General features: G+C 41.4%; 1 protein-coding gene across 1 annotated transcript; it reads left to right on the top strand.

Annotated features, from left to right (window-relative positions):
- Nucleotides 1-2,881: 2,881 nt before the first annotated feature.
- On the top strand, nucleotides 2,882-22,030 carry TNFRSF1B (TNF receptor superfamily member 1B; the record flags this gene model as incomplete). The annotated part of the gene is made up of 10 exons (XM_082009382.1): nucleotides 2,882-2,935; nucleotides 10,599-10,701; nucleotides 15,841-15,969; nucleotides 17,104-17,253; nucleotides 18,135-18,228; nucleotides 18,313-18,506; nucleotides 19,267-19,341; nucleotides 20,284-20,321; nucleotides 20,786-21,056; nucleotides 21,640-22,030. 10 exons carry the CDS (start codon nucleotides 2,882-2,884, stop codon nucleotides 21,936-21,938), a joined length of 1,407 nt encoding a protein of 468 aa, XP_081865508.1. The 3' UTR covers nucleotides 21,939-22,030.
- Nucleotides 22,031-22,250: the final 220 nt, after the last annotated feature.

The raw sequence follows: 22,250 nt of genomic DNA, 5'->3' as shown, positions 1-22,250 counted from the left end.
TTAAAAAAAATCTGGTTTGTGGTCAACTGGCTTGTGTTATGCTATTTCTCAATATTTCATGCTGCTTGTTCGGTAACTGTAAATGTAATAGTGCTGACTATGTTTTTACACAGGACAATGGAAAATGAGCAAGATGACAAAGTGTGCCTTAATAGTCAAAAAAAAGGAACCACAAAAGCAATTGCTTGCTTTGTAGTTTTACGCTGGACAGTATACTGTAATAACAGCTGTGCAACTTCAGCGCCTTTTGTCTTAGAACACACAAAAGGAACGTAAGGGCCTAAAAACCACCTTCCTGGGCCAGCCTAGTAGTACAAGCCCAACATTTTGTCTCTGACAGTCGCAGTAAGAGATGTTATTTCGGAAAAGCACGTAAGCCTGGTTAATGTCTGCTGTTTGCATTCCTCATAGTTCTGCAGCATCGGCTGTAATAGGATTAAGAATGTTAAAGAGTTTGTCCCAGCCTTTAGTATTCATTCATATTGCCATTAATTTTTCTTCTCTCTTTTGAATTTCCTGGTACAATCTGCCTCCATAAGCACCTGTGGCAACAGATTACAGATAGTTGCCACCCAGTGTGTAAAGAGGTACTTTTACCACTTTTATTTCATTGAGTGCCACTAGTTCTTGTATTACAGAATTTAGCACAATACTGAGTTGACTGAGTTGCTTTTAGGATTCTTGATTGTATCCTCCTCAGCCTCCAAGCTGAGTTCCCATCTTTTTATATTTCCCATGTAAGTTAGGTGCTCCACTGCCTTGGTCATTTTAGTTAGTTAACCTCTTCCGGATCTTCTCTAACTTCACTACATTCTTCTGGACATCTGGAGGCTGGAACCATGCACTGCACTGAAGAAGAGGGGTGGGCCAAGGCTTTAAATAGTGGCAAAATTACACTTTCTATTTTGTTCTCAATACCTCTCTAGATGATGCCCACCATTTTGTTTGCTTTTCTTGGCTGCCTCTGCACACTAAGCAGATGATTTCAGAGAACCATCAAGCACGACTCCACGATGGCTTTTCTGAGTGATAGGTGCTGGATGTGAATTCAGCACCATGTACGCCTGGTTTAGATTATTTTCCCTAAATGTATTGCCTTGGGTTTATCTGTGTAGAAACTCATTTGCCATCTTTTTGTGAGCTCCTTCTGACTTTATTTGCTTTCTATACATCGTGTAACTACCTGGAGAAGTTTAGTATTGCCTTCACTGTGCGGGTGCTCTTTTCTCCAGATTATTGATGAAGATATTGAATAGAACAGGCCCCACCAATTCCCACTGCTAATTGTCTCTATCCTGAAAAATTACCGTTATGCTGTGCTCTTGCCTCCCTGTCTTTTAAACAGCCATAAATTTTGTGTCCTGTAACCTTTTAGAAAATCCATAAAATTACCTTTACTCTAATCCTGTGACAGCTTTGGTTTTCCACCACATTAGGAGTGGAACCTCAACAAAGGCTTTTTGAAAGTCTCCATGTAGTAGGTCCATTGGATCTTTGTTTCTCACATTAAGTCTCACAATATAAGGGAAGGTATGTTACCAAGATTGTGTCACTGAAGACATAAATCCAGAGAAACTCATACTTTTCTAGAACCACAGCCCCAGAGATGAAGTGGGAGAATCTCAGCATTATGGGATCTAGTCACTGACTTTCATCAGTGGATAATCTACCTGTAGTACATTTGAAAACTGATTGTAATTTCAAGTGTTGTTAGTTCTAGTATTTACTTCCTGAATTACACTGTTCCCTGCAAGTCCAGAAAATAATTTCTAAAACCAACTGCAGCCACTGTGTATTTTAGGTCGTCTACTGAGTCTTGCAAGAGAGGCAATTAATGAATCCTTTCTGTGTACTTCTGCATTTGTACTTCTTTTGTTTCATTCAGAAGATAAGCTGCTCCTAATACTCAAGTCGAAATTTCTTTTGGCTGCCAGCATTGCCATGTCAGCGGCGACAACGTGAAGAAGGAAACAATTAACATTTTTTGGTTTAAGTGCTTGTTGTGCAACAGAAGGTTAAGTCACAGCAATGCAAGGAAGAAACAAAAAACTGCACAGGACAAATACTGGTCACTCTTTCCTCACTTCCAGTCCAGGTAGTTCATTGTTTTCCAGTGCATACACTTCATTATCAAAAAATACAGGAACTTCTGTTTCATTTTAGAGAACATCAATTTGTGTATCCACAAACTGAATAACCATGCTCACCTGGCAGTGATTGTTGAAAGATGTTTTGTAATGACAGCTAATAGTATATGTCAGCTCTGTATAGAAATTAATATTTTTTACTGGAACAGCTTTCCAGATGAATCATATGCATTGCGACCTGCTAGCTGTGTTGTAGTTGGTTAGTTTAATAATGCTGGTAACCTTTGAATTAAAAATCACATGGATTTTAAGCCATAGCCACACTTTTCTTGTCTGATATGTAAATGTTTCCTTGTTGATAATTTTAGTACATGTATCAGTTGCAGAAAAACTATTTCTCCAAGAGAGCCATTCAAAATGTATGAACCTGTTAGCCAACTGGAGTTTTTCTCAAGAGCAGAGCAGGTCTGAATTTACATTAAGGTCTCTCTACACCAGACGTGAGTGAACGTGGTGCAGTGGTACCGTGGGTTTTGGTGAACGCTGCAACAGTGAAGTTCATATTTTGGGGCTGAAGGAGCATAAATACGACTGGAGCGACCCTTTACACACGCCGGGAGGCTCTTCTAAGGTACTCGAAGTAACTTCACTGCCCGGCCAGCGGGCACACCGCTGCCTAGCCCGGGGAGCGGCGGTCAGGCTTACCCTTAGCGCCTGCCCTGGGGCGGGGCCCGGGCCGGGCCGCCGCCAGCTCCGCCCCGCACCCGCTCTCGGCGGCCGCACTCGGCGGCGGGATGGGGCCGCGCTGGGCGCTCCTCGCCGCGCTCCTCCACGCCGCGGGCGGCCGGGTGAGTGCGGGGCCGCGGGGAGCCCCTGCGGCGCCCCGCCGGGGGAGGCGGGGGCCCGCCCGCCGCTCTGCGGTGTCGAGCGGCTTCTGTGGTTTGTAACGGTTGCAGAGCGGGAGCGCACCTGCTGTCCTGCAAGGTGTAACGCGAGTGGGCATCGTTCTGCCGTTACGCTTGCGAAGGATAACGCGAGTGCGCTTGCAAGTTATCTGTCTTACCTCCTGCTTGCACTGAGCTCAGTGTGATCTCTACACGAGCCTCACATCCCACTCTTGGACTTTTCTAAAGCTCATCCTACTCCCTTTGGCTCTGTCCTTGTTATTTCCTGGCTTGCCAAAGCAATGACTAATCGTTTTTCCTGGATTTTTCATTGGAAATGTGTTGGTTTTTCAGGCTTGTTTGAATATTTGCAAAAACTGTGAGCATCCTGGTAAATGCAGAGTGTAAATCTGTATGTATTTCGCGCCGTGGTTTAAACAGGAAGAGCTTGCTGTGCTCTGTTGGATCCCTAAAACTATTCCCTATTTACATAGGAAAGCCCTTTAATTTACATCTAAGACCTGATGTGATGCAGCTGTGACTGTTCTCTTTTCTATCTGGCTGTACCTCTGTTTGGTAATGAATGCTTTTAACTGTTTAAACCAAAGAGCTTGATGGGATCTATTTGACTTTGATTGTGTGTATGCTGTGCTGGTATATTGATAGCATTTTTCTTTCTGATTTTAAAGTGTCCTGGATTGTGGACATAAATATGGAAATGCTGCTGAGATGTCCAGGTCGTTGCTTTTTCATGGGACCTGTATGCTATTTACATGTTTATTTGATCATATTCATTTAGCCTTGATAGGAGAAAGGTTCAGTGAAACTAGGTGAGGATGTTAGAATGTATGTTGAACCTGGAATTACACAGTGGTCTTTTAAGGAGTACTAGATGCTATAGTGGGTTCATAATATAATTTATTAGGTTTTTTTACCTGCTTCTCACTTATTTTGCGTTCAGCCTTGATTTGTAAAGTGACTATTTTGAACCTGATTCACTTGATACTTTGGAGTGGATAGGGTAGAGCAGGTAAAGAAGGGAGAGTCTCAGAACTGTAGCAGACCTTATCATCAAAATTTAAAGTTTTGTCATGTTTCTTGCTGAACAAAGGGCTTTGATTCAAAAGGAATTAACTCCCCTCTCACCCTAAATATGACCTAAACATAATAGTGGAAATTGTCAGCATCATTTTTTGCATTGTAACAAACCAAAATAAAGTCCATATATAAACTAGGAAAACAAAACTAGTAGTTTCAGAAATACCACATCTGCCACAGAGCTGGAAAAAACCTGCCTGTTATATCAATTTTTAAAAGTGATCAGTTAAAGAACAGTTATTTTGGTTTTGAGGGAGAGAAACTGGCAAAGCAATAGCTCTTGAGTGACACTTTTTCTTGGTTCTTTCTCATTTAGCTCATCACAGGAACGGAACATAATTTTTGCCATTTTGAACAACTCAGTCACCAGATATTTTTAATTGAAACTTTCTCAATAGCCTCCAACCTGAGTAACTGTCCTTTGCAAAGCAGCCCAGCGTGCTCTGCAGCATAGTTGCTGATGTGTGCAGAGAAGGTCGTCCTCTGGATGCTGCCGACCGGTTGTAGGGGAACGCTGCTGGTACATGGGAGGTGTTGATAACCACGCACATACTCTGAACTGCAAAAGGATGAGCATAAAAGAGATCTTGTGGAAAAATCCTGAAATAAGATCGAGCAGACTGCTCAGATGTCCCTGCTTTTTTATAGTCAGAGCTAGGAAGGCTTTGCTGTTGTACATGTCCACACTTGTGGCTGTTGTATCAAAGCTCATTGAGGACTGAGAGTCTTAATAACGCATTGCAAAAGCCATCTGTGATACAAGTGACACCATCTCAAGTAAATTGTTTCAAAACAATAGGAAAAAAGCTAATTCTGGCATTCAGCCTAAACAGAAGGCTGCATCTTCCAAGGATGTCTCCACATAAGGTCAAACCTAATGTGGCCAGTCCTGACTTGGTGATTCTTTCTTGGGAACTTGCTCATTACCTGCCTTTCTCTGATGAGTGATGAGGATACAACCTGTCTTCCTTCCTTTTAGGACCGCAATCTGTAACTCCTCTTGCTTTCACCCCTTGTTTGCCTGAGTATCTTCGCTTTCTACAGGGAATCTATAGATGTTGAGGCTCATCAGCTTTGACAGTGCCTGTTACTGTAAGCATCAGATCTTGATTTAGTGGATAATAACATTTATTAGGGTAACCTTTGGGAAAACAGACCAACTTTCAGATACTTAAGCCTGAAGTTTTAAAACAGAACAGCTGGTATTCCTGAAAATGTGTATGTTTTTCCAAATACATATGTAATAAAATATACTTTGTCTTCCTACAAGCTTTGACTTGCTTCGGTAATTTTTGCATGTTGTGAATATCTTCCATATTCTATGCAGCCTCCTGCCATCTCATTCTAGGAAAATGTTTTCATATTATGGTGGTGAGTGGCAATGAAGTAGAATCCCTAACAGTAAGCAAAAAGATGTCGTCTTCTCAGGGAGGGGAACGTGGAGTTGTAAATCTGTTCGTCTGTAGCTATGCAAGGACTCCTGCTTTACAGCAGTGAAGTACAATATAGGATGGAAGAACAATTCACGTAATGGACCCAAAATCTTAGAGTGATATTTGCAGGAAAACAGCTTTAAAAGAAACTTTATGGTTTGAGTATAGTTGGTACAGCCTGACGCAACTCCAGCTGATTTTGGTGAGACTTGCGGTTATCTGATAACTAATCTTCAAGAGAATTGTTTTTGTAAATGACCAAGTTAAATATTTTAAACAGAATTCTGTTTTTTCCTGTCTTCAGCAGGTTTGGTAGCTCAGTGAACATTATCTCTTTACCTCAAGTCCTTTCCATAGCAACGGATTTTTACATCAGAGTCCTTGGTGACTTCATTGTGGTTTCATATGCGTAAAGAACATTGTATGCCAGATGTAGTTCCTGTTCAGACTCCTTTGTTTGACAGCTTGAGTTTGAAGAAGGCAACTGTATGAAAAGGAGACCCCAAAAAATGTAGACATGTGAGTTAGGATTACAATATATGCTTAAATATCTTTGTTTAAATGGCCCCCTTGAGTGAAAATGAATGTTATGTGAATGGATTTTTTAATATATATATATTCATCCATTATATTAGCATGTTTTATTTTGGTTATTGAAGATACTTACATTTAGTTACACATGAGGTCCAAGAATACAGGAGCAAGCTGTAAGGCAGGGATTCCTGAAAATGTGTATGTTTTTCCAAATACATATGTAATAAAATATACATATGTAATAAAATATACTTTGTCTTCCTACAAGCTTTGACTTGCTTCGGTAATTTTTGCATGTTGTGAATATCTTCCATATTCTATGCAGCCTCCTGCCATCTCATTCTAGGAAAACGTTTTCATATTATGGTGGAAAGGAAACTATGTTTATTGTAATTAATAGTCAGCACACAGGGAATGCATTACATTGTGATGTGCTGTGAGTAGTTGAGACCTGGACTTCCTCACCAATAGGTAGAACCAGGCTGGTGCATTGGATCAAGCCCTTCTAATTTTGAAGAAGTCTGAATCCAGATCTTGGTTTGTAGTTCATGACTTGGGCTCAGCCCTGGCACAGACATTAGGGTCTCAGTTGCTGCTGGCATACAACTGTGTGGGAGGAGACAGCCTGCAGACCCTTTCCCTACACTAGTGCTACTCCACACACCGCAGGTACAGCTGTCTGCCTGCAAATCATGAGATACAGGCGTGTTCTCCGCTAGTTTTATCTTCCAGTGGGTAGGATGTAGGGAATCTGGGAATCAATTGTGCTTGTGCATACGTGTTTAGAAGAGTCTGTATTAACCTCTCAGTTGGTGTGGAGGCTGCTGTTAGCCCACTCCTCTCGAGTGACAAATTAGGTCACCTATCTACTGGATGTCTGTGGCGCAGATGGGAAAATGATTCAAATAATGCAGAGGCTCCGCCGAGTCATTGACTTTTTGCATGTAACTTCTTAGTTATTGCTTAATACAAAGGCATTGCAAAAATCTCCCTGGTGAGTTGTATAGTCAAAAGCAAGCATAGTTTACCCATTTCTATGCCAAAACATATTGCTTAATTTTATTCATGTGCATAGAGCTAGACTAAATTTCATGTTTAATAATGTTTGTGCCTCTGCTGCTAGATAGATGAGGCATTTTACTTCTACTTGTACATGTCAAATTAAATGAAGTCTTCCAAAGTCTTCATTTTGTCCGTATAAATATCTTAAAAGTCTGCTGCCATTAGATACTACTACCTAATGGGAGAAATTCTAAGGTTATAATGCAAAAAATGCAGCATCATGTTAGTTTTCTTTCACAAGATCTGCTTGGAGAATATTGAATTGCAGTAAAAGCAGAAGACAAAATAAAGACTTACGAGATATACAAACAGTAACAAAATTTAATGACTGTGGAATAGAATCTGGCTCCTACTCATCAGTTGTTCAGCCCAAAGTAGCCAAGGGATCTGGATGCCAGAGGGTTGTGTTTTGGGCCACAAGTATTGTACTGGCCAACTCAGACCTTAAAACTGGGGAGACAGCTAGAAAAAGTAGGGTCATCTTGTAGCCAAGAAATCCAGGAGGATTTTATACCTAGTAAGAGGTGTACGCTTCCTCTGACATAGTAGGAGATTTGACTGCTGGCCTTGACACCTTTGATTAAACTAGTTTACATTGGAAGTAACTACTAAAATTAATGGCATCATTCCAGTGCAAACGAAGCTGAGCTCATGTGTGTATGTAAATTGTATCTGAGTTACAAGTCCCTTTTAGTTTCCCATAGTGTTCTTTGAGGACAGTTGGCAAGAAATTCTCAATTGTATTTCATTGAGAGCCACAGCTCATCAGATAAAATTTCAGGGAGATTTTATCAGACAGTAGACATATCCTTTCAAGCACAACTTAAGAGAAATGACTGTGAACCCATCAACCAACAGGTTTTCCTGTGTCTTTAACTCGCAGGGCAGTATTTACAACAGACGATGCAGAGGATGAGATAAGAACATTTTTTACCAGGAAGCCTCACCAGCAGGGTAATTTGTGATGCAGTTTATTGTGTTTCTCCTTTTTTTTTTTTTTTTTAATGTGTCTGCTCTTGCAGTGAAATTTTACATTCTAAAAAGACTCTGAAGCACTTTTTTAATGACGTTGATCATAGTGATTGCAAAAATGTGATGACAACACTTGATCTTTCTTCTTTTAATAAACAGGAAATTAACTTAAACAAAAAATACTTTTGAGAGCAGAGCCCTTTCCTTCTCCTTCATCAGATTTTAGTGTCAGCTCACATTTGCAAATGGTATGGTTTATTGTTGCCCATCCTATGAGGGTATAATACCAAGTCCAGAACTAAAGTTATTACTGAACCTGGTACGTATTGAAAAGCCTTGTTTTTCTTTTTGAATTATTATGGTTATTATTCTCATAAATAATGATGAAACTGATAATGCTGAAGCCAGCCTCCTGGTTCTGCTTCAGTCTTGAATGCTTGTGCAAGCCCCCTTCAAATAGGCTGCCTTAACAGGAAAGCAAAAATGGAGACCAAGGTAGATGTTGGAGATATTTGAGGCTGCAGCATGGTTCCTGCAAAGCTGGCTTTCTTCTCATCAAAAGACAAAGAGCAGAATCTGAAAAATGCAGATTGTGCTTAACAGCTGTTTCTTACTTCACCTGCTCCAGTGTTTAAGAAGGAGAATGATTTTTTTTTTTTTTTTTTTTTCTTGGTCATCCTTCCCCACCACATCACAGTTTCCAGCCTGTTAAATGCATCTTTACAAGTTTGTTCTTTGGTTTGCAACGTGGCTGTTTCTTCTTGATCTGGCTGTGAGAGACCTGGGCTAGTATTGGTGAGACCCATGCCCAGTTTCCCTGCTTTTGAGTCTTTAACTCAACTGACTGATCAGAAGAGATCACAGTTGTCCTGATGCCTGGGCAGTGTTACCAGCTTTCGCAGTGTTTTAAATAGGAGCCGCGAAACTTCAAATAGTTTGCTTTCCTTTTGTTTTTTTTTTTTGTGGAATGAATACTGAAACTCAAGAAGGCCTTTCTCTGCCTTCATGTTCTCTGGAAGGGTTCTTTTTGACACTGACCATTGAGTAGATGGGTGAAATCCTGTTTCTGATATACAGCTAGGTAAGGGATAAAATATTTCAACAAGCTGCATAATAAAATGCTGGGTTCCCTTTAAGTAATTGTTGAGAGTGGGAAGTGTTGGTCTACTTTGTCAGTAATGTGAAGACACAATAGATAATCAACATGTTTTTTTCAGGAAGGAGGAAGGATATTTTCATTACCGGCCTCCAAAGAACTTGTTCCTGTTTTAATTTCTCCTTTTAATAATACTTTTAAAGTACTTCTCTAAACGTGTGTAGATGATACATGGAGCAATCTCTTCAGACTGTAGAAAATTAGAGCAGAGTCACATACTTTTTGAACAGCATCTTTCTGATCTAGCAGGAAACTCCTACGCTTGTACTACCTAACAGCCTTTTTCTTTCGAGTGAGTATATTTTTCCCTTTGAAAACAGATGGCAGGTCCTCAAATATTTTGACGTTTGTTCATTGAAGTCACTGAGCTGTGTTGATTGGTATGAGCTGAAAATCAGGTACACTGTATGACATGACTGTTCCTTATACATTTGACCTGCCATATGAGGTAGGTTTTTTATTTTATTTAAGTCTTGTAGCCTGTTGCTCCTTTTCAGAAGCAGCAGTGCAGTTTTTGGAGACATGGTTTTCAAAACATCAAGGCCTTTCTCATTCGGAAAGAAATCACAAAATATCTGGAATGATAAAAGCCTTTTTTCCTCTCCTTTGGTGAAACAGTTCTAATAGTACAGCTTCTTTGACTGAAGGGACGGTTCACCTTGCCTGGTTATTGCATGGGTGTAAGTGAGGACATAATGAACGTAACTGAACTTAGTGTCCTGTGTCCTTTGCACCCGCTGATGAAAACAGAAGAATTCCTTCAAGCATTGCAGTAGTGCTGGACCCACAGCTCCCTCTTCCACCGGCTCAGGAGGCCTGAGGGAATTAATGAGTAGCAAACTCAATCTTCTAGTTTCCAGATAGGGCTCTAAATGTGTGTAGGGAGTAGACCCACTAGGTAAGAAGGTATCATTTTTAACATAGCCACTTTGCAGAAAATGCTTCTCCCCACAAACCCACAGGTAAGAATTTAGGTTTCACTGTAGTTTTGTCAAAGGTTGTTTGAATCATGGCAACTGAGAATAGGTACTTAGCCCTTTGGTTTAGGGGGTGTCGTAGTGACCAGGTGTGATGCTAGTCCCATAGTTCCATTGCATTCTTTTGAACCTGAAACCTGGAGAAATCGCTTTGTTCATTGTGACAGATCTTTGAGAAACAGAAACCTCTAAATGGTCTCAAGTAACTTATAAGCTGTGCATTGTCCTTCAGCTTTTTGGCATCTGCTGCTTTCTGCTTCATCAGGCCTACATCAGTGTCCTGGAAAGGAAGGTGGTTATAATTGTGCTGATCTTTAAGTGTTTGTCTCTTTTGAATCTCTACTCTAGAGTCAGAGTGGACTTGTGACTCATGATTTTCCTTTAATTTCTCCTAGGAATATTCATTGCCTTATACACCACAGTTTGCACAATGCAAAGATCCCAGCACTGAATTCTATGAAGAAGGACTTAATAAATGTTGCAGCCAGTGCCCTCCAGGTAGGTTATAATTCAAACTATCACTTTACACAGCCCAATTCAGTCAATTTTCAGATGAGCGTAGTACGTTTTGATTATTTATACATCTGAGGAGCATTGGATTTTTGCTGTTGTAATGCACTCCTAGCTGGAAGACAATAAAATGCTGTGACTGTAAAAATATCTGCAAGAGAGACACACTGTTCATCAGAATTGGAATTCTGTTACAAGGTTAACCTGGCTGGGGATTATCAGGTGGTAGGCTGCTGAGCTCTTGTAAGCACAGCTTTGTATGTTGTTTTGATTAAAGTATTTTTAAGTCAATATTTGCAGGGGAGCAACAGCTCACTAATGGAATTACAAAAGTTAGACAACACATGTGAGACCCAAGCCCACTAATAACAAATACATTGTAAAATAGGGCATGAGGTAGAGCTTAGTTTCTGTACTTCGATAATATCACTTATATAAGGGGCTTTCCACTGGACAGGTTAATCTATAATTGCTCATTAAGGGAGTTTTGTTGTCTTTTACTGTAAGCCAGACACTGCAGACCACTATCAGGGGCTAGGTGCAAGACTACAGAAACTGTCTGCTTTGAGGTGTCATGTCTTACACTCCAGGGATAATTATTAGTGATCTTTTGTTAGCAAAAGTTGTTGATTGCAGAAAGGTGGGTGTGTGGGTTTGCTTTTTTCAGAAAGTAGTAATGCTGTTTGGATATTTTAATAATGGAATTTTTGCAATAAGTTGTCATTATATTATTACATTAGACACAGCAAAAAACCTGCCTATTTGTCTCATTACATGCTGAGCAAACAGAATTTGTCTCCATAAATGCCGAGTTCCTGTCAGAGAGAACCGGAAGTTGAAGCAGGAAATCAGCATATGCTGAAGCAGCCACAGTTGCTTGAATTAACCGAAAATGTCTAGATAGATCTGTGAAGCTTCCTTTGTTAAAAACACAATGGATGAAAGATGGTAATTTATAGGTAAAACCTTTTTCTGTTGTGGTATGTGTTGTACATATTGACATATGTATAGCAATATGTCTATTGCTTCTTAATTTTTATTTTTCAGAATAACAAACTCTGGACAACAAGTTGTAGGAAGTCTAAAATCTTTATTTTTGTTATTATGAATTTGAATTTTTTACCATAATTTATCAAAAATTGAAGCCTAAATCATTTGCAGGATGTGGGAGGCAGAATTTGAAGCTTCAAGTAAGTACATGCAAAAACAGTCTTGGGAAATCACTTCCATGGCTCACCTCCAGGGCCTCCTCTTTTGGAGAACAGGGATTCTCCAAGCAGCTCCAAAGGCAATGTTACTTCTGCTTTCTGAGTATATTTTCCAGGACATTTCTGTGCAGGATATGAGACACTAACATTTATCTTCTTCCTCCGTTTAAGCAAGGGGGAAATGGCAACTGAGGTGTTTTCCTTTCTCCAAAACGGATATGTTTGAGCTCATATTTACTCATTCCCACCACTGCACTGAACTCTGTTGTTGGTGAGAAGCATTGGAGAAACTACCTTTCATAACTTTTGATTTTGTCTGGAATGCCAGCAGCTTCAGACACTGATTGATTTGATCTGTTGGAGCTGGCTGATGATGTTAGAGCTGGCTGAAGAGGTGAAGGAAGAAGAGGGAGCTCATGTCCCTTCAGTAGTGACAGGTGGTGCAGTTCTAATTCTGATCTGTTTGTGATACTACTCCTTCTTCACTTGCTGCCTATAAAGGTATTAAGGGCCTGACCCAGACACATCATTGTAGCACATGCCTGACTTTCAGCATGAAAATTATAACTCATTGAGAGGGCTTTAAACTAGATTTGGAGGGGGGAGGGGCTAAAACCGGGCTCACTAGAGTTGAACCTAGGGGGAGGTTCAACGTGCCAGAGTTGAAATCGATAGTCCGGCTCAGGTGCATCTACACCAATGCACACAGCATGGGCACCAAACAGGAGGAGCTGGAAGCCATTGTGCAGCGCGACAGCTATGACGTTGTTGCCATCACAGAAACGTGGTGGGATGCTTCTCATGACTGGAGTGCTGCAATGGATGGCTATAAGCTCTTCCGAAGGGATAGGCAGGGAAGGAGAGGCGGTGGGGTGGCTCTGTACGTTAGGGAGTGTTTTGATTGCATAGAAATCGAAGATTGTGAAGACCAAGTAGAGTGCTTGTGGGTAAGGTTGAGGGGGAAGGCCAATGAGGCAGACATCCTGCTGGGAGTCTGTTACAGGCCCCCCAACCAGGATGAAGAGTCGGATGAGACATTCTATAAGCGACTGGCGGAGGTCTCGCATTCGCTGGCCCTTGTTCTTGTGGGGGACTTCAACCTACCGGACATCTGCTGGAAGTATAACACGGCAGAGAGGAAACAGTTGAGGAGGTTCCTGGAGTGCGTGGAGGATAACTTCCTGACACAGCCCGTGAGTGAGCCCACCAGGGGAGGTGCCTTACTGGACCTGCTGTTTACAAACAGAGAAGGACTGGTGAGAGATGTGGTGGTCGGAGGCCATCTTGGGCTTAGCGACCATGACATGATAGAATTCTCGGTTGTGAGCGAAGTAAGGAGAGGGGTCAGCAAAACTGCTATCATGGACTTCCGGAGGGCAGACTTTGGCCTGTTCAGGTCACTGGTTGAGAGGGTCCCTTGGGACACAGTCCTGAAGGACAAAGGGGTCCAGGAAGGCTGGACAGTCTTCAAGAAGGAAATCTTAAAGGCGCAGGAGCAGGTGGTCCTCATGTGCCGTAAGAAGAGCTGGCAGGGAAGGGGACTGGCCTGGCTGAACAGGGAGATTTTGCTGGGACTCAGGGAAAAGAGAAGAGTTTATCACCTCTGGAAGAAGGGGCAGGCAACTCACGAAGAGTACAAGGATCTCATTAGGTCAAGCAGGGACAAAATTAGAAAGGCAAAAGCCCAGCTAGAGCTCAGTCTGGCCACAGTCGTAAAGGATAATAAAAAATGTTTTTACAAATATATTAACAACAAGAAGAGAGGCAAGGAGAATCTCCATCCCCTACTGGATATGGCGGGGAACATTGTCTCCAAGGACGAGGACAAGGCTGAGGTACTTAATGCCTTCTTCGCCTCAGTCTTTAATAGCCAGTCCAGGTATCCACAGGGTATTCAGCCCCCTGAGCTGGAAGACGGGGATGGAGAGCACAATGTACTCCTCATAATCCAGGAGGAAGCAGTCAAGGACATGCTAAACCACCTGGACACCCACAAGTCTATGGGGCCTGATGAGATCCACCCGAGAGTACTGAGAGAGCTGGCGGAGGAGCTTGCCAAGCCACTCTCCATCGTTTATCAGCAGTCCTGGTTAACAGGGGAGGTCCCAGAAGACTGGAGGCTTGCCAATGTGACGCCCGTCTACAAGAAAGGCCGGAAGGAGGATCCTGGGAACTACAGGCCTGTCAGCCTGACCTCTGTACCGGGGAAGATTATGGAGCGGTTGGTCTTGAGAGTGCTCACAGGGCACCTGCAGGACAACCAAAGGATCAGGCCCAGCCAGCATGGGTTCATGAAAGGCAGATCCTGCTTGACCAACCTGATCTCCTTCTATGACCAGGTGACCTGCCTAGTGGATGAGGGAAAGGCTGTGGGCGTTGTCTGCCTGGACTTTAGTAAAGCCTTTGACAGCGTCTCCCACAGCATTCTCCTGGAGAAACTGGCAGCTCGTGGCTTAGACAGGTTTACTCTTCGCTGGGTGAGGAACTGGCTGGATGGCCGAGCTCAGAGAGTTGTGGTGAACGGCGTTAAATCCGGCTGGCGGCCGGTCACAAGCGGTGTTCCCCAGGGCTTGGTTCTGGGGCCGGTCTTATTCAATATCTTTATTGATGATCTGGATGAGGGAATTGAGTGCTCCCTCAGTAAGTTTGCAGATGACACCAAGTTGAGTGGGAGTGTTGATCTGCTGGAGGGTAGGAGGGCTCTGCAGAGGGATCTGGACAGGCTGGATCGATGGGCAGAGGCCAACTGTATGAGGTTTAATAAGGCCAAGTGCCGGGTCCTGCACTTTGGCCACAACAACCCCATGCAACGCTACAGGCTTGGGGAGGAGTGGCTGGAGAGCAGCCCGGCGGAAAGGGACCTGGGGGTGCTGGTTGACAGCCGGCTGAACATGAGCCGGCAGTGTGCCCAGGTGGCCAAGAAGGCCAACAGCATCCTGGCCTGTATCAGGAATAGTGTGGCCAGCAGGAGTAGGGAAGTGATTGTGCCCCTGTACTCGGCACTGGTGAGGCCGCACCTTGAATACTGTGTTCAGTTTTGGGCCCCTCACTACAAGAAGGATGTTGAGGTGCTGGAGCGTGTCCAGAGAAGGGCAACGAAACTGGTGAGGGGTCTGGAGCACAAGTCTTATGAGGAGCGGCTGAGGGAACTGGGGTTGTTTAGTCTGGAGAAGAGGAGGCTGAGAGGAGACCTTATCGCTCTCCACAACTACCTGAAAGGGGGTTGTGGTGACGAGGGTGTTGGTCTCTTCTCCCAAGTAACTAGTGATAGGACAAGAAGAAATGGCCTCAAGTTGCACCAGGGGAGGTTTAGATTGGATATTAGGAAAAATTTCTTCACTGAGAGGGTGGTCAGGCATTGGAACAGGCTGCCCAGGGAGGTGGTGGAGTCGCCATCCCTGGAAGTGTTCAAAAAACGTGTGGATGTGGCGCTTCAGGACATGGTTTAGGGGACATGGTGGTGCTGGATTAATGGTTGGACTTGATGATCTTAAAGGTCCTTTCCAACCTAGTGATTCTGTGATTCTGTGAAACACCATCCTGTGTTTTACCACAAAACACAGCTTCTATGAGGGTAAAAAGTTTGTTTTATGTACAGTGATAGCTGCATCTAAGTATGTGCTAAGGGGCTTTGTTCTGGATTGAGGTCGCCTTGTTTTGAACATGGCTGGAATTCACTGTACTGAATGTAGGAAAAGGAGTCAAACGTGAATAACGTAAAAGAAGTCAGAGTTGCCCTGTATATACATGCAGTCCTCCTATAAATCAGTATTTGCTTGGTATATATTACCGATCTGATAGTGGCAGTGAAGAGAAGGGGTTTCTACAGGTAAGAATGAAACTTACCTTAAACAATTCCTAGTGATCTTTTCCAGTGAGATGCTTTCTCTGTTTTGTGTTGTTTGGCTTTTTTTAATAGGTCAATATAAGGCAGAGAGCTGCCGTCACACTGTGGACACAAAGTGCAGTCCCTGTAGACCTAACACGTACACAGCAATCTGGAATCACTCTCCTCAGTGCTTTGCCTGCTCACCACCCTGCAGGAAAGGTAGGCCTGAATTATTAAAGAAGCATTTGTGACTTTAAGAGCCTGCTCAAAGAGTGGGCTTGGTTTAACCTAGTCTTTTCTCCTAAGTAAACTAGGAGTTTTTGTCTATCACTTGTATAGTCCCGTTCTCATGCTTTTGGCTGGAGAAAAGATTCAGGGAAAAGTCTTGCAGGGGGCCCTGCCCCTTTTTCTTTCTAAGTCCCAAAAATGTGACAACAGTCTTATATTCTTGGAAACTAAGGCACTGCAGCACTAAAATAGATACAAATGTCATCAGTAGAATAACTTCCTGCTTATACTCTCCAGCCAAGGGAGCTTAAGACCTGTCTTGCACGGGGTAAATGGATAATTACATTTCCAGCATCCAGTCATTACTCAGTTTGTCTGCTGAACTGACAACAGCAAACACCAGTTGTGATATTCCTATGTTATTTGTATTTCTTTTGCAAAGCAGGATAGTCAGTGAGGACATGCTGGTTCGGCTTGTTAAAGCAGCTTAACAGTATGTAAAGTAGTACATTGTACCAACATCTGTACGTTGCTCTCATAGATCACACGCATTAACAATTCAGTCATACTGTTGCCCATCATTTCCAATGAAAACCAGTATAGAAAATTATCTACTTGACTCACTGTCAAGTAAGTTCTAAGGATACTAAGTTGTTCAAAGGACCTTTGATCTTGTCTAAATAGATAATCCTACAAAGCTGGTTAATTACTGTATGAAAATGTCTGTACTAAGGTCTCCAATCACTTTAAATACAGTTGCATGGTCTGCATAGACTACAAATGGCCATACTTTGTATGGCCCCCAGATGAACACAGGTAACACAAATGTGCGTATTTATGGTTATGACACAATGTAATGCAACTGCAGGTGTGGACTTTCAAGTGTGCAGTCTACAGATGCAAATTTCTCCTTTCCCAGAGAGAGAGAGAGAGAGAGAAAACTCTTCTGAAAATTTAGATGTTGGGGCATATAACATTTGCTTTATGATGGTACACTAGCCAGAACTGCAAAATTGTCTTCAGTGTGTGGTATGTGAACATCACCTCATATGCACTTGAAACATTGCAGGTTGTGATTTTAAATGTTGCTAATAACACCTTGCTTTATTCTTGTTTTAACAACAGGTTTTGTGCAGAATCAAACATGCACTACGTCACAGGACAGAATCTGTAGCTGCCCACCCAATGAGTACTGCATTTCGAAAATATACGAGTACTGCAAAATATGTAAAGTGCATAAAAAATGTGGAAAAGGCTACCGAGTTTCCAGAAGAGGTAATTTAATTCTGAACACTCTACACACAAAATTGTTTTACTATATGAAGAGGGTTATTTTTTGCATTAACAGTCCATAAATATTTCTGAATCTGCCTCCAATTCAGCAAATTACAGCAATATTGTCTTTTAATTCCCTACAGTTATGCATTCTTTTGTGCAAACATTATCTTAGCAAGTAGGCAGTAACTAGAGCAACAGTATTCTCGAAAGGCATATCCAAAGGAACAACATGTTGCAGTCTGTTACTACTGTGTATCATAAAGTTCCCCAATCCAGCTTAATCTTCGTTTTGCTCTACCGTGTGATTTCGTCCATAGAAGTGACTCAGATTCAAGACCACTTAATTCCTGCTTAAATCAGTGAAACAGAGCTTCAGGTTGAATTTTGGTTATGGTAAATAATGATGACTCTATGCAGTCCTGCAGAATTAATCTGTCTATTAGATAATGAAATTCACCACTCTCATAATGTAGCTGTCTCAAGATATAAGTAACATTCGAAGAGGTGGAACACTGAATATTTTTAAGAAATTAAGAATAATTTCAAAAGATACAGAACTCCAGCAGAGTGGAACAGGTGGTCGCCTGTCAGGGACGAGTGAAAAAGCTCAGCTCTATCTGCAGTACCGCATTTTAACCTTTTGGTGGGTTTTCACAGCATTTGGAAAAGACTGACTATCAAGGGCACCAAACTAACAGCCGATTAATCTTTTGATTGTGTTTGGGTTGGGTGTTTCAAATTAATCTCCTCAGTGACAGCTAAAGACTGTATTTTGTGTACTGCCTCTGTATCACTTCCAGGATCTGTACCACAGACCTTGATTATTCATTCTTGTTTCTCCCTAGATGACTAACTGGAGTTTTTCTATTTGTTTAAAGGGACAGATAGCACAGATACAGAATGTAAACCTTGTCCTCCTGGCACTTTTTCACGTGAGGAATCTTACGATACCAGCTGTATACCACATACAGTGTAAGCCAGTGTTTCTGTCTAATAGCAGCCTTAACTCTGCACAGGGTTGCTTTCTTTCCTAACTTCTCTTTTTGTTTCTTGCAGTTGTAAATCGGTGGCTGTTCCTGGAAACAGCATGAATGACACCGTCTGCAGTGACTCAGAAATGGCAGTTGCCACAGTTGTACCTCACACTATTTTGAAGCTGCTCCTGACCCAAAGCTCAGCTTCCAACAAACCTGAAATAATAACTCGACCTGTCATTTTAAACTCTGTACCTGACATGTCTCACATCGTCGGTGAGCTATTAACTCATTTAAGATCACTTTTGTCTGGCTAGGAAGCAAGTTTATATTTAGTTCTCAGTTTCTGTCCAAGATCGATTACCTGTACCCAAACAGAATCTCAGAACAGCTGAATTAATAAAATATGACCCTGCTTGTAGTTAGTTGCATAATACTTACCTATGCATCTGTGCTACTCTAGTTCTATGGTCCCTGTAATTCTGGCAATATTTCTAAAAATCCCAGAACTAAATTATACAAGGCATTTCCTGAGAATTGTTACTATGAAGGAGCTGGTAGAAAAAGGTTGTATCTTAGGTTTTGGACTGAGGAAAGCCTGACTTCATAAACCTCCTGGAAGACTCCTGGCAGCCTTTCCCAAGACAGGAAGTTGTTACAGCATTCACAAGCGTGGATGTATTCTCTCCTGTTTACAATCTATCCAGAAGGCGTATATGTTTAGGTGCATTCTGGACTGCCTGTCCTTGTATTTAACAAACTGTTGCTAGCCTAGAGAGAGAACTTTTGTGACTGAGGCCAAAAGTCTGTCCTCACTTTTCATGACAGGAAAATTAATTTTTATGAAGCGGTAGAGGCTGAAATGAGACCTTGGCATCTGACAATAGAGGCATCAAATGTGAATGTCAGGCACACCTGATACTTGTAAATTTAGCTTATGTAGCCATGGACAGAAACTATAAAACTACCTCTTTCTAATTAGGTCCTTTGTCAGATCAACCTGCTTAAGTAATTTATCTTCTTAATTTATTTTCAGGATCAGTAGCAGGGCCATTGTTATTGGTCCTGATAATCACTATTTTGGCGTATTGCTTAGTCTCCAAAAAAAAAGGTAAGATTCATGAAGTGAAAACAAGCAGATCTGTAAATATTGGAAGGAATGTCACCTTATTTCCTGCTAATTTGAGCTTAGTTGTTGACTTTTCTCATGGCTGGATATGGATGAAGTATCACTAACATATAGATTCTTTGGTGTCCAATAATGTATGAGGTGTTTTTTTTCGAGGGGACAAGGTGATGATTTACAGGTTTCTGCCTCACTAGCTAGCAACCTATAGCTTCATGAAACCCTGAGGAGCTTTTGACACCATTCCTCTGTTACATTGGGTGAAATTGGCCAAAGGGTTCAAAAGTCAATAGAAGAGAGACTAAGAGAAAATTAATGCAAATCAGCTTCATCACATAAGCTTTGCAGCTACAGAAAAACAGAATTTAAAAGAATACTCCAGGAATTCCATATGTATTTAGTGTAAAACTATCTTTATTAAATCACATGGGGTGCAATTAATCTCAGTACAGGGATACAGTGCAAATGTTCCATTCAAATATCTCTTGTTCCTCAGATTTTAGACAATTGTCTAAACATACCACATGCCAGTGGAGTCGGACAACTGTACAACAGTTGTGCTCCCACTGGAGCTTGTTAAATATTTTGTACTTCATCATTTAAATATTAGACATTATCAGATGTTATCATTAAACAGTCATGACCGTAGTTTATCGTCATCAATACGTTTTCTCACTGACACTATACTAGAAAAATTATTAATCAATGAAAAATCATTAATTCATGTCCTCTTTGCTTGCTGGCTGACTTTAAGTCACCTTACAAAATTACTACAATATAGCTTTCAATATTTTCAAATAGTGTCTAATAAATGTACATTTGGAGCTTATTCCAGGAGCAGAGGCTATCACTCAGGCTAGTTAAGAGAGCAGCTTTTGCAACTGAAACAAATTTAGGTGCTAATGAACTGTCTTTCCTCACTTGCAGCCCCTGTATATTCTCCACCAACTACAGAAGCAGATTCGGTGAGTGTCACTCCTTCCTTTCCATCTTTTACATTTCTTTAAAAGTTATCTAGAAATCATGCAGTCTTATCTAATTGCAAGTAGAAGAAAACTGCACAGCAGAAAGACAACTGGAGTGATAATGGGATGGTTTGGTTCCCAAGCTAGGGTGCATGATCCACCTTACATAATGTGTCATCCTTGCTTTATGCTGGGCTATATTAGCAATAAAACACAGGTGTGGTTCAGAAGACCACATCTTAGAGCCTTTGATTCCCTGGGTATCGGTGAACTACTGTAGATGGCTTCAGGAGACAGGTTCATTCTGTTGAACACCTAATGAGCTGGTATGAATTTTACTCACAGTCATCACTATGCAAATGGCAGTTATCAGTGGTTTCTTTAGCTGCCTAAGTACTGACCAGTTCTTTGTTAGTGTTTTTTAAAAAAGATTAATGTTTTGTGTTTCTCTGCAAATGTTCCAGCCTTTTTCCTCTACAGAAAAGCAGTGTGACAAAAAAGTAAGAAATACAGGCTCACAGAATTCCGCCAGTTCTGAACAGGAGGAACAGCATCTCTTGGAAACTTCTGGGTCCAGCAGTAGCTCCCTGAATAATCCAACGGGGTTTGCAAGAGTCAGTGTAATAAGTAACAAGAACAATGAAAAGAAAGAAACAGAAGGATTTCAGCAGCAACATTCAGCAGCAGAAGGCTGTAAGCTTCACAGTGAAGACAGGCACAACTCTGCAAGTTCAGGTAGGAACGTATCAGAATGATGCAGAACCTCTTGAAAATTGATTATCAATTATGAGTCTTTTTAGCAGAAGTTTAAATGGCAGGATAAAACATCAGACCCATGTTCAGCAGAGAAAGTATTCTGTAACTTTTGAAAAGAAAAATGATTGTTTTAAGTCGTCAGCCTGAGACAGTAAAGAGAGTGTGCTCAATGGGGAAAAAGTTATTTGCAGACGAGAGGCTCAGTGTGATGGGAGTAAGACAGTGTGAGTGGGCGTAAGAGCCAAAGGGAGCAGTAAGAAAAGAACACTGTCAAAAGCATCTGAAAATGGCAACAGATGGGTAGGGAGTTGGCTGTGATCCAGGGCTCTGTGTTAATTTTTATGGCATTTTATTTCTGGGATGACATGTGGATTTTATGGTACCAAAAAAATCAACCTAAAACATTACAGAACCAACTCCACTAGCTTGGCTAAATTAAGTGAAGTAAGAAGATATTTAGTGTTTATTTTAACTTTAAGTCAAAGAACTGGATAAAGAATCCAGCCGTCCTCTTCTGCGTTTCATTCTTCCATGTTTAATGTGTTTTCTGTTTATTTGACAGAACATTGTGGTAACGGAGGAACACAGGTGAATGTGACTTGTATTGTTAAAGTATGTAGTCCAGACTGCAGTTCCCAGTTCCCAGAACAGACTAGTTCAACTAACATGGATTACGGAAACGCTCCCTATTATTCCCCAACAGGGGAAGAAATTCGCCTTTCAAAAGAAGAAAACCCCTTGAAAAAAGAAACTGAAATTCAGATCTCAGTGGAAAATGAGGACAATTTACTTCAAGACTTACTTCCAGAAGAAAAGAAGTTTCCTCTGGGTATTCAAGATGCGGGGATGAAAACCAGTTAAAGGAAATTACAGCTCGTATACTAATTGACTGATAAAATGAATCAAACAACCCCTCATCTTCTAAAATAATCTTAAATGTAGCATTCCTGAAGAGACTTGAAATTTCAGACAAATATAGACATTGATGCTTTTGAGGTTTTTAATCTCTTTTATCAGCTTTGAGAGTCAATGGATAATCTTTGCAGTTTAAAAAAAAATTGGATGCTTTTTCTTTTAAAACGAATGGCCAACTCCTCCCTTTCTTCTGTGATACCTTACAGAGACATTTCTCAGATTTGAAAAGGAACATTTTTCTAACTTTATGCCATTGAT

This window comes from Phaethon aethereus (genome assembly GCF_964289735.1).
Source record: "Phaethon aethereus genome assembly, chromosome: 21".
Taxonomy (NCBI): domain Eukaryota; kingdom Metazoa; phylum Chordata; class Aves; order Phaethontiformes; family Phaethontidae; genus Phaethon; species Phaethon aethereus.
The sequence above is the reverse complement of the archived record's forward strand: the minus strand, read 5'-3'. Positions and strand labels throughout refer to the sequence as shown.